At 40.4% G+C, this 13,332-nt stretch overlaps 1 protein-coding gene across 1 annotated transcript in view; it reads left to right on the top strand.

The window, feature by feature from the left end:
• Positions 1-13,332, top strand: part of CCDC175 (coiled-coil domain containing 175) — a 51,165-nt gene that overhangs the window by 28,016 nt on the left and 9,817 nt on the right. The window contains exons 11-16 of the mRNA XM_033107953.1: positions 2,329-2,400; positions 3,470-3,605; positions 4,143-4,274; positions 9,794-9,932; positions 11,814-11,893; positions 12,992-13,144. Of these exons, the coding sequence (XP_032963844.1) occupies positions 2,329-2,400; positions 3,470-3,605; positions 4,143-4,274; positions 9,794-9,932; positions 11,814-11,893; positions 12,992-13,144 (712 nt within the window). The remainder of the gene's footprint in view (positions 1-2,328; positions 2,401-3,469; positions 3,606-4,142; positions 4,275-9,793; positions 9,933-11,813; positions 11,894-12,991; positions 13,145-13,332) is intronic.

A 13,332-nucleotide genomic window follows, 5' to 3' on the forward strand; every position in this document is an offset into this window, starting at 1 on the left:
GGTGTAACTTAGAGAATAGAAGTTACCCTAATTTCTGCATCTTTGCACAGTAATAATCACTGTTAACAGTTTGCTATACATGCTTTCTAATATATACACACGTGTGTGTGTGTGTGTGTGTGTGTGTGTGTGTGTGAGAGAGAGAGAGAGAGAGAGAGAGAGAGAGAGAGAGAGAGAGAGAGAGAGAGAGAGAGAGAGAGAGAGAAAGAGATCCAAAACTTGGATCGTACTCTTCTGGAACTGGCTTTTCCACTTAAAATTATATCTGGGTAACTGGCACAATGTTATATGTAAGTCATATCTCAATAAAGCTGGAAAAAATTATACCTGGGAGGATGATAAAACAAACATGGTAAAATGGTAACAATTGGAGAAGTTGATGAAGGGTATATGAGAATTCTTTGTACTAATTTTTACACTTATCTGTTGACTTTGAAACTATTTCAAAATAAAGAAAAAATATATATGGGACCTCTTTCCTCACTCTTTTCTCTAACTGTATAATATTCTTTTATAGGTGATACTGTATTTTATTTAACCAGTACTCTATTGAGGGACATTTGGGTTTTTTCGGTTTCCTATGTTACAAACAATTTCCAAAGTTAGCATCATTTAACATATATTTAACATATTTCATATAACTTATGTGACTAATTCTTTATAATCAAGTCCTAAAAGTTGAATTACTGAATCAAAGAGGGTTGCATATTTTTCATTTTTGTAACTATTATCAAAATGCCCTACATAAATAGTCTACCATTTTAACACTCTAATGTTGGGCATAAAGCAGCAACTTATACTTTAGTTGGGCAGATGAGCAAGACTCACACACATGCCATAACTAGTGAACACTGTACGATTGCGGAATAGAGTGTAAATTATTACAAACAATCCAAGGATGAAAGAAGGTAAAGTCAGGGAGTTCTTTGTTATATCAGGATTTAAAACTTTAACTAGACCTTTAAAAGCAAGTCAGATTTTTCTGTTTGTTTATCAAATAGGGGCATAATATCACCACACACAGGGAGATAAATAATTTGAATACAGGACAGTGAAGAGACCAACATATAGAAAACTAAGATGGGTGGCGATGAAAATTTGACACATACCAACAGACATTGAGAACACTGCAGGAAGTATAGCTTTTTGACTGCTTATTTATATACTGATAAGTAATATTTTTAAACATCTATTTTTCATCATGTCAGCTTCAGAAAGGAAACTATCAGCTCTTCCCTATGAAGAATAGGAAAACAGAAGTGGGTTGATTGGGATTTTATTTTCCTCATGAACAATGCAAATTTATAATCAATTGCTGTGTCATCACCAGGAAGCACAGAGCCCAATATTGGTATCCATTTAGGACTTTTTATTTTACTGTTGCTTTATTTTAAAGTAGTTCAACTCCTTTGTGGATTAAATTAAATGTGTAAATAAATAAAATCAATAAGGTTGGGACAAATTGGGAAGAACGCTGCATTTCCAGGGGCTGATATTGGGTTTATTTAGGTAGGAAATTGAGAGTCCATACTATGATTTCAAACAGAGAAAAAACATGAGCGCAGTTGTGTTTCTAGTCTATTTCACAACGTTTCATATTCTAAGTTTCATTTATGAATAGTTCTATCTTTCAAAAAGATAGTCACGTTTTACTTAGGTGTCCTTCAATTCATCTCTGTGCATGCAGCACTTAGTAGGGAAAAAGGAAATACAAATGATGAAGTCTTCTAATATCTATGCTAGAGTCTTCACATTTTCATACACTTTGGATTCACCAGAAAATCTTCCATTCCTAATTACTATTTACCCCTAGTTCTAGACTCTCTATTGGCTTTCTGAATTACACAATGTATCAAATCGTAACTCAATCTAAAACCCAGAGTTCCTCACGAATTTGTTGTCACAGTGTTATTTCCCTTCAGGTTTTCTTTATGAAGCGAGTCTGCTTTGGTCACAAGAGACCTGACTTGCTGTTCCTTTTTGCTGTCTATGCAAATGATGACATCCTTTCTTGATGAGATTGCACCTCCATTCTGGCAATCCAAGTTCCTCCTTCTATTAAACAATAGAACCTTTCTCCAATAGCCTCCCCAGAATCTGTTCTTGTCTATCCTTGGGGACACACCTCAATACTTGCAAAATCAGCTTGCGCTTGCACAGAATTATAGCTGTCTTTTTCTTAGTCTGCCACTAAACTTTTTAATTATTTCACAAAATGTTTTGTCTCCTAATTAGGCGGTAGCCTTATTGTGCATAAGAATGACACATGAAGTCTTTTATGTATTCTAACAGCTCCCACAAATCCAATGTGTTTTTTCTTGTTTTTAGATCAACAAGGGATGTCTATCAGAAACAAATAGGAATCCTGAGTGATAACCTGGAAAGAGAAAAACAGAGACGGTAAAAAAACAAAAATCGTCCCTTTGTGTTATAAATAGTATATGTTATCTGAATGAACAGTGCCCTGAAGTAGGGAGGAAATCAGAATACTTGTTGGTTGCTAGAGTCCAAGGAACTAATTTTCCTCTGTTAAATTATGTGAGTTCTCTCAGATCTAGATGTGTATGGTAGTTTGACTTTTTGTTTGTTTGTTTTTTTGGCATTGAACAGAACCAGAGTTTTCCATTTCAATCCAGGGAAGTCACCAAAGAGTAAAATCGCCTAGATTTGCTCATCCAGACTTCTGTGTGGACAAGTAGGGGAGGTGATGCACAGGACAGAGGAGAGTGGTGAAGGTGATAGGCTTTGCAGATGGACTGCTTTCATTCCTCTGCCTCTTCCTAGCGCTGTGACCGTGAGCGAGGCTTAGTTATTTAATAATCTCTCTGCTCCCATCCCTATAAAGTGGAGGCTGCTGATAGTAGTACCCGCCTTGTCAGGTTGCTGTGAATGATAAATGAGATGATCCATGTAAAGTACTTTGATCAGCCCCTGGCACTTAGGAAGCACTCGGGGAAAACTTAGCTCTATTTTATCATTGCTGTTGTTGTTGTCATTGTCATTGATATTATTTATAAGACTTGAATTGCACATTTTTACCCTTCTCCAATTATGTAGCCTTTTTTTGTTTTGGCTGTGAACCCAGAAGCTTGAAATCTCTTAGTAGCACTTTGAATAATTTAGGTAATTGCATTACTATTTCTTCTTGAGCCTCTTCTTTTTCCACCTGTCCCTGAACCTTTCCCATTTCTATCCTTTACCTAAAGGTGGTGAGCTGCCAAGTGTGGTTTGTCCACTGTCCTATTGAATGTGCCAACACAACTTCTAACTTTGAAGCAACTTGCCGAGGTGGCATTGAGGCAGTTAATGTTTTATCTTATTTTTCCAGCTAGTGTGCATAGTCTGCGTCATCAACAACCCAAGCAATTTTGTGTAATCACAGTAGAATTTGTTTCGTTTTCAATTCCTTCATCTTTTCAGTAGACTGTCACGTCAATTTCATGATGACTCTTTTTGTTCTCATCTCTAGTACGATAAATCAGTGGAAGACAGCTTGTGCACGGAAAAAATACACACGTTTGATAGTCACCGTACAATCTGAATTACAAAAAATAATAGATAAAATTCAGGTCGCAGAATTGAGACGCATTAAATTATTACAAGAGGTAAGGGAGCTCAGTGGACTTAGTATTTGTCCCTTACGTTGCATATCAGTAATTTTCCTTCAATATTTAATATGTCCAAAAGGTATTTTCCTTTCTGTTGACTGCATATTTAGCATGAATTGTGTAACTTTCTTAAGAAATTTACCTATTTGCTGTTTGTTAAATATAGGAATTTAGCAAACAAAGTAGCAATTCTCTACAGAAAATGTTTTTGAAATCTGTAACGAGAAACATGATAGTTTTTAAAAAATCTATTTCTAAAAATAAAGAAACCAAACATCATTTATTTAGCGCTTATATTTACCCTCTGCCCACCCTCTATCCTCTGCCTCTCCCATTCCCCGTTTTCTCATGTGATTTGTAGATATTGTTTGCTGAAGACATTAATCTCTGGAGGGAAAAAAATCCCTCTCTGATCCCTGAAATCAGAGCCAAATCTTATGCAAAGAGATATAAATTTACCTGGCTGTTTAAAAATGTAAGGATGACTGCTATAAGAGAAATGACAAATCCTTCTTTTTTTTTTTTTCTAATTAGACCAGTACTAGAGAAAAAGAGATCAATGAATATTTGGCGCAGATTGAAGAAATTACATTAGAATTAAAACAAAAGGGGGAAAAATTTATCATCAAAGAAAAACAGTTAATTCAAGAGTTGCAAAGTTATGAGGTAAATGTTATTTTACATCTAAGAATAATTTTATATGGCTCTATGCAGGGGAAGGGGCATATTTCATGCTATTCTAATCAGTTAAATGTAAAATAAATCTTTAAGTATGAACAAGGTTACAATTTCATTCTGAATCTTTCTCCTTTTCCTAAAACATTAATAGAGCAACAGGAAATAATTTTTTAGTTAAAAAAAAAAATCATGCACTCCAAGTTACATAGAAGTACTGGCAAAATTCATGGAGACAGGTGGAACGGTTCAGGAAGCCATGCAGAGCTGGCATGAGAATGGCTGGCGACAGTGACAAAGGGTGAGGGAGGCCAGTGAGGCAGGCCAATCTGAGAAATCCTCCTTAGAGAGAGGGCAGTGCTGTGACTTGGGAACTGCCAAGAGCTGACCTGGAATAGAATAGGGCATAGACGCTGGGGGAGGTGGAGAGAAAGGGCACTGAAAGCACCCAGGAGGCCCAGAAGTGGCAGGTCTTTTCAAGAAAACGTACCTTTTCAAGGTGATGGTATTACTTTGGAAGGCAAGGGCATATTTCTGGGAGACTGCTATTGGTAGAGGAGCTGAGGAAAAAAGGGATGGCAGTAGCAGCCTTCCTGAACTTGATTTGTTTTGAAAAGGGAAAAGAGGCCCAGCTGTATCAAACAGGGTTTTTATTTGAAGGTAACAGTCCCTTGCTGCAGCAATGGAGTAGGAAGTCCTTGCATGTCCAAGTTTAGACCTTACCCTGGTCCAAGCCCACACCTCTTCCCGCCACACACATACTCTCTGCCACATCTGGCAGAAACTCTCTGCAGATAATTAATCCAAGGAAAGCCAATCCTTTCTAATAGGAATACCAGGAAAGAAGGAGACATGTCCTCCACACAAAAATGCTATGAGATAAACAAAAAGGGGAATAAAACTTGCCAACAAATGAAGAACACTCAGAAAAATGGTGCCGGAACAGATGAAAACTGTGATTAAACATTCCTTTGTGAATTAAAAAATATAATTGTATAGTGGTGCCAAGGAAAATCAGCAATATGGGAGCATAGGTACTCAGGGAAGAGATGTCAGAAGAGGATGGCCAGAAGTGGGAAGAGGTGAAATGGAAACGGCACAACTCAGGGAACAAACACGGGAAAGACAGCATTGCACAAATTATACAAAACTGGAAGAAACAGAATGGGGAAGAGTCAGGGTGGGAAGCATTTCTCTGTTGGTTATACCTTATCTGGGTGCCAGGTATTCTTCTGGATGCTAAAAAATAGAAGAAGAAAGAAAAGACACAGAGCTCTGCCTTTGTGGAGCTGACATGCCAGTGGGGAGAGATTGAACATACACAAGATACACAAATAGAACTTATAGCACATTTGATGGTTGGAAATGCTATAGAGAAAAATACAGCAGGGACATGGGATGGAGCCAGTGTATGTGATGTGGTCTGTGTGCCCTTTTGAATGAAGTAGTCAGAGAAGGCTGCATCCCGGAAGGGTATGAGGAAGCGTGCTGTGGAGAAATCTGTGGAAGGTGGTTCCAGGCAGAGGGCGTGCCCAGCAGGAAAGCTCTGAGGGAGGACTGTCCTATCTGAGGAATAACAAGGGCTCAGTGGGGCTGGAGCAGAGATGGGGGACAGTGCCGGGCGTGCTAGGCACTCATCTTCAGGAAGTAGATGCTGAGATGGAATTAGGAGTGCCAAGGATTACTAGGGAGAATACCTGTGAACAAACTGGGCAGCGGAAGCCCTAGGCCATTATGTAACCTGCAAACTCTCTCCGGGGAGCCCTGGAGCAAGGATTGCCCCTTAGGAGAGGCCTGATGCAGGCAGAAATAGCTGCACCCTTGTAGCAGCTCCTTGCTCAGTCAGTTCATTGGGGACCACCCCTCAACAAACATGATTTCGGCTAAATAGCTGAGGCAACTCTGAAGAAGCCAGCAACTGGAAGCTGTCACTTAACCACACTCCTTGCCACATGGCAGAGTCTCTCTTTGAGGGGAGATCCAAGAGCAGCATCTTCAGCTCTGATACACCTTATAGGCGAGGAGGTACTTTGTCTTTTGCTCTGCCTGGGCTAGGAAGCCATCAGAGGTTCAGTAGTTGCCCTACTGAAATTACCTGAGGGCTGAAATTATCTGATTTTGATTTAAACAGGATCACTCTGGCTGCTCTGTTAAGTTGAATTTAGGAAAGCCGTGGTGGATGCACAAAAAGACCCATTAGGAAGCGAGAGCATATGCAAGTGGTTCAATCAGCTTGACCCAGGATAGTAACTGAGCAGGTGGTGAGAAGTGCTCAGCATCTCAGGTATTTGTTGAGACAAAGCTGACAAGAGTTCACCATCATACTTAGTGGCAAAGCAATGGAGACAGTCCTCTTGAGTCAGGAATAAGCTAAGGACACCTTATAACATTGCTTTCAAGCTTATACAACACAATTAGGCCAGATCACTACATTAGAAGTATAAGACTGCAAATGAAAAGATTGCTGCAGACAGTCCTTCAGTCTGCACTGCGCTTGTCAGGCTGTGTGCCCACTGCAGGGCTGTGTCCCCTTGTGTCTAATTCACACAGAGGCACGGATGGATGGCAGCCCGTGTGCCATTATTATAAAGCAACAACTCTCTTTACCCTCACCCCGCCCCCCGCTTGATAATCATCATGAATAACGCCGGGCAGGTTGGAATCCGATTTATGCCTCAGTGGCACAAGAAGCCCAAAACGGAGAGGAAGCAATCTCAGATTTTGGTTTATGGAACGATTTTTGTACCTTGGGTGAAATCATTCTTCTCACCAGTAGTAGGATATCTAAGCGGACAGAGCCCACACTCTCGGGAAGAGAAAGCAGAATCATCAGGTTTAATACTGAGAAGTCCCACTACCACTTGGGCCCCTGACCCACAGATTCTAAGGAAAACCGCCCTGAATATCAGTCACTGGTTCAAAATATACACTTCTAGATCTTGGAGGTGCTGTCTTCCAGGTTGTGCTGTGACTACATCTTCTAGAGGCTTGGCTTCACTACCAGGGGGCCTGCACTCCAGTTCTCCTGTTAGAGCTCGCAGCAAGCGTCGGCAGCATTCTGATCCAGCACTGACATCTTGAGCCTTATCACTAGGCCTGGATCACTAGGTCCAATAGCTCTGTATTTGGCAGGGTTCCGGAGGAGAAGCAAAGCCACCAGGACACGATTTTTTAGAGGGTTTGACCTGCAGTTGTGGGAGCTACACAATCTGTGGAGACAATGGACAGAGGCTGTCGGCTTTGCATCTGGAGCTGGGGCCCGGAGGCAGTTGGGAAGGGAAGATGGACAGGCAGTGGAGAAAGGCAAGGGCCACCTGGAAGTCGAGGGATGAGCTGGAACTCACCAGTGTAGAGCGGTACCTGTGTCCTGCACTGGTCTGTGACCTCTCCAAGGCTCCGACTCCAAGGAGTTGTGGCAGAAGCCTGAGCCTGTCCTCCCTGAGCTAAGTCTGCACACAGCTCAGGAATCGGAAGCAGACGGAGAATTTGAAGGCGCTGAAGAAGCTGCTGTCCTGACCGGTTGCCCCACACCAACAGGCTGAGCCAGCAGACAAACATAAACTTGCCTGAGCTGCAGCAGTGCCTGGTACCCAGAGCCTCTCAAAGCCTAAAACAAGAGCATGGTTTCTTGTCAGGGCAGCGTCTAAGCCACATGCAGACAACGGGAATGAATCAATGCACTCACCTCCTTGTCCGCCTCCCCCCACCCCCAGGCTGCTTGGGTTTTAGAGAAGATGGCATAGATAACCCACCTTTGAGTTTCTTAACACTGCAGTCTGGAGAAATTTACTCCTGGTTCTGCTGTGTCATACTTTTGACATTATGGTGTTTTATGTGTGTTTTTTCTTTCGTATTTCCTTATAAGGATTCTAGTGGCAATTTGGAAGGGGACATATGAGGCCAGTGTATCACTGTGTTAATTAGGGCGTGAGTAAACTGCTCTATCAAAGAGATGCCAAAATACAGTGAACATAATAAGCAAGATGTGTCGTAAAGGGTTAGCAACCCTCTCTCCTTTGTTGGGAAATTGGTCTTGACTTTTTCGCTTCTTCCCCTAGTAGCCTGATAAAGGTGGACTGCAGGTTGTATTATCAGGTTACATTGCTTGTCTAGTACGACCTGATTGGTATGCTGCATCTTGAATGGGAGAATAACTGGTGGGAAACAGAACATGGGGCTTTCCTGGGGTTGGTACCTCTTGCAAGTGGGCATGTCCTTTGCAGACACCTAGACAATAAGCCCAAGAGATGTCGGGTCCTATTTGAACATGCGGCTTCCAATCCAGGGAGGCTGTCGCCCCACCAGTGTGGGTTTCTTTCTCTCGCATCTGAGTTATCACTTGGGTGGGGTCACAGGACACTTACCTCTGGTGGACTGTTTTAGGGTGCTGCCTGCTGTGGAAGCACGCCTGGTCTTGCCCTACTGACACTCAGGATTTTCTTCCAATTATGTGCGGATACAACTTGGATAAAAATAAAAATTAAAGATTTTAAGAGTAAACTGGGTCAAGTATGGACTGTTCAAATCTTAAGGGTCTGAGTGTCTAGTTGAGAAGAACCACTGATGTGGTCATTACAGGAAGACAGACGTTTACTTCTCTGTCTCGGGATAGGCAGTCCAGGGCTGGAAGGGCAGCTCGGCCATCCTCAGCACGATGCTAACATCTGTGGGTCAAGTGGCAGCTTCCATTCTCACCCTCTTCCAGCTAGGGGAGGGACGAAAGGGCCAAGGGGGCACATTCCCCTTCTTATTGTAGGGACAAGACCCAGAAGTGGCACGTACCATGTCTGCCCATACACTCCTTGGTCACACTTACCTGCAAGGGAAACCGAGAAATCACTCTAGCTGGCAGCCATATGTTCAGCTAAAGCTCAGGAGTCCTGATATTCAAGGACAGGAGAATGGATAGTAAAGGTCAGCTGGCTGGTTATGCCTTTGTCATCATTTTAAACCCGTCCTGACTTTCTAAAAGGGGTCCGACTATTATTCCACATGAAACTAAAAAAAAACCTGACTTTGAACAATTAAGCAGGCATCTTCGTGTTTTGTTTTGGGTACTTTTGTATCCATTTGTTCTAGAGTTGTATCCAATTATTGCTACCCCCTCCCCATTTCTTATTTACATGCTCATTTCTTAGAACCTGTGTATGTTCTGGTTTGCTGTCTGGTTGGGTTTTTGTTTTGTTTTGTTTTTATAAAATATTAAGAGAAGTTTCCTCAAATGATGTGGTGTACATAAATGGTAGCATTGACAGAATCATAGCAATAGAGCTATAGAACTGGAAGGATCTTTGGACAACCACTGAATCTAATCTCTACTTTATAGACTGCCAGAGAGTCAATGAGTCAGCCAACAAATATTTTTTAGATACCTAGTATGTGCCACATACCTTGCTGTGTACCTCAGGGTAGGAGGATATCAAGACAGAACTTACATTCTAGTCTAGAGAGTATAAATTGTGTAAATTCTCTAAAATCATACCTCACAATTAGCTTTACTTTCTTTAAAGCAAAGATATGTTAAGGAAATGGAAAGTGCCAAAGGAAAGGAAGAGGAACTAGTCAAGTATCTTCCACAACTTCAGGTGGCAGAAGAAGCGTATAAGAGCAAAAACAGACAGGCTGAAGAACTCAGTAATATTGTCTCAGGTACATATGAAGCATTTAGTAACTGACCTCAAGCCCAGGTAAGGATTTCACTGTTGCCTTCTAACATGAGACCGGTCACCGATCAAAGCCAATGGTGGCATTCTCCCAATCTCCCCATCACCTTTAGCTCTCTCTTCTCTACTTTTTGTCTCATCTACTAATTTCCTCTCCTCCACATCACAAAATCTTACTGTTACTATTGTCAATTTTTTTTTCTTTTCTCTTTTAAAGACTAAAATTAAGAATTAGTAGCAACTATATTATGTGGTTTCTCTCTGTACTTGGTAAAGGTAGAACCAACTTTTTTATCTACTACCATGTGGAGATTTTTTTCTGTTTCTTAACATGAATTTGCAAATTATATCTCATTTCCAGCCATGACTCACTATTTCTCCAGTAGGTACCCCTCAGATTTTTTCACTAACTTACCCCTGAGGCAGCGATAGATAAGAGCTGGTCTCAGGTCAGGGGCTTCATTGAGAATGTGAAATGTGTCTGAGAGTATGCATACTCTGCATTCTATTCCATGACATAACCAAGGGTGTGTTTAATCTAAAAATCACTATTTTTCTCCACACACAAAAAACTGATGTGCTCATCTAGCCCTGCACCCAGAACTTCACAGATCCAGAATCATCCCTAGAGGTGTGAGTCTTGTCTTGAATTTGGGGAGTAGAGGATCACTATCCAAGGACTCCCTATAGGCTGTGGAGCAGGACAACTTCCAGAATGTCTATCTTCTAGAGGATGGAAGAAGTGCTATGGGAACCGAAAGGCCAGGACCAAAGTTACAGAAAGGACTGGAACGGAAGCAAAAAAAATAATGTGCACTCGGATGGGAATGACCTGCTGGCAAAGACAAATATGATGACAGGAATTAAGGCAGTCTGTGTCAAAATAGGACAGTCATGTGGAAACCCAATATGTTCACATGTGAAATGAACAAATATTTAAAACGAATATGGTTATTGCCCAGGCAGGTGGATTTTTAAGAATATAAGAATATTATAAGAATAAGTACCTGAGTAATTGGCCTGGTTCCCAAGCCTCAGGTGATGTCTGCTTCTTGTCAGGCTTTCATTTGGTCAGCTCAGGTGAGTTTTCTTGGTATTTTACCACTTTTACTAAGACTCATGATAAATGTGTACTCCATTCCGAATTTTTTACTTTCCAACATTTCCTCCAATCCGTTCTTGCACTAAGTAGAGGATGTATGAAACACTGTAAGTATGAAAGTAAGCAGTATATTGCAAGTATCAATTCTCTTAAGGTTTAAAAAAAAAAGAAAAAATTCTAAAGGAAGTAGAGAGAAGAAGGGAAGACAGGAGAAAGGAAGGGGGACATAAGAGCAATGTGCTTCAGAGAGTAGGAAAATATCCTCATGTACTTCACCTGCCAGCAGTGAGACTTCCAGAGGATGGAAGGAATATCAGGCCCCAGGATACATAGAGAACCATGATGTGACTTTTGGATAAGTATGATGGGTAAGCCCCGTGCATCTATCTTTGCTTCCTAATGAGACTTCACAAAAATGTTTGGGGGTGTGGGGATGGGAGTAAGCATGCTGTGTCCTCCTCTTCTATATTAGGAAATAAGTAGAAAATGTCTTAAAATGACAAGTCAAGAAATAGCCATAGAAGCATTTTTAAAGAAAATGGAAGATGAAAAAGCTAAAATGAGTTAAAAATGGTTGATTTGAGTAGTCGGACATCCACCCGACTACTCAGTGCAGCTGGGGGTTACCTGAGTGCTGTTTGTTACAAGCCTTCTAATAGTATCTGACTTTCCAAACTGGGCGCGTGTCTTATTTTGATGAATGTTTTTTTAAACTAAGGAACATTGTGAGTAGTTATTTTCTCTCTCTCTCTCTTTTTTTTATAGCACAAAAGCAGGATCAGAATTTACTGAACAATCTCATTTTTCAAATGACAAGAGACTTTTCAAAATACTTTAACAATGTGGTAAAGAGCTGATGCATTCATTCTTCTTTCTTTTGTTAGAATGCTGGTATATAAGGACGGTAATACTTACCTGGCACCATTGGAATTTTCAGGAAATCCACATTTATTAAGCTTAGCCTTTAATACCAGTGTTTTCCAATTTTAGTCACAGCGTACACACACACACATATACACACACATATACATACACATACATGTATACATGTATGTGTATAAATGAACATACACACAGAGGAAGACTCTAGAAGCAACTAACATGTACCATGGGAAAATCATTGGGGGAGGGCCTCCATTTCCTTATTTATAAGGTGGAGATTGGATTATGGTTTCTAAGGTTCTTTTATGGTAAATTTCTATGAAGACAAGGCTAAGTGGTCAGAGGTGGCGAGGTGTGGGGAGAGTAGATAAAATGGGAGCAGGTAAAGAAATGTTTACTACTTTTGTAAAATTTATGATCAATGGCTAATGACAAACATATGTGGACTTGGTTAATTAAAAATGGAAACATTCTAAATATGCACTGATATTAAAATTTTAACATGTTTTGGATGTAGAGAAATACGAAGGGGAAAATTACAAGTAAGCATACTGTATGTACAATTCTATTTTGTTAGTAAGATGCTGCTAGTGACAATTATACAGTGAATAAAGATTGTGTGATTTATGAAAGTACAGTAACTAAGAACTAAATAGAGATTCAGTAAGAAAAACAGTAGAAAATTCTGAAAAATCCCTAAAGTAATACGCTTTTTACTTCAAGAAATATTAAATCCTCCTTGAAAAGCCTCAAATTTCACTCTTCTGTTCCCCATTTTTGCCAGACAGTTGTTCATTATCAACATATATTCTACTTTGTGAAGTTGTCTCAACAATTTAACTCGGGCTCCTCGTACCCGCTTTTCAGAATACATGAATAAATTTCCATGAATCAGGTTTCGAGTTTAATATAAAGTTTTTCCAAGGCAAGGTATCCGTAGCCTCTGCTTATGGTTCAAGATTAATTAGAACCCCTCTCTTAATGTGGCCCAAGCACTCTAACATGCTGGTGCCCTGCTCGTAGAACTCTATGAGATAACCGTAGGTTTTCTATTTGAGCAGGGTAAACTAAAGCAAGAATTAAAACAATTACGAGATCAAGAAAGCTGTAATTTGAAAAGTCATTGTGAAACTCTAAAGAACTTAGAAAATGAAATCTACGTGCATGACCTACAAGCAGAAGCTTTGCTCCTGGAAAATAAAAGGTTAAAAGAAGTAAGTTCGAAAGCACTTCAATCTGCACAATGGCTTTGGTTGATTGCCTAGATCTGCAATACTTATGAGAGGAAAGGAAAGAATAGCTCTTGTAAGATTTTTAAATGAAGCTTAAAGTACATACAGAAAATCATATGTGCCCAAATCCTAAGTGTACGGCTTAATGAAAACACCTGGGTAACCAGAAC

The sequence above is a fragment of the Rhinolophus ferrumequinum genome, chromosome 6, assembly GCF_004115265.2.
Source record: "Rhinolophus ferrumequinum isolate MPI-CBG mRhiFer1 chromosome 6, mRhiFer1_v1.p, whole genome shotgun sequence".
In the NCBI taxonomy this organism is placed as follows: domain Eukaryota; kingdom Metazoa; phylum Chordata; class Mammalia; order Chiroptera; family Rhinolophidae; genus Rhinolophus; species Rhinolophus ferrumequinum.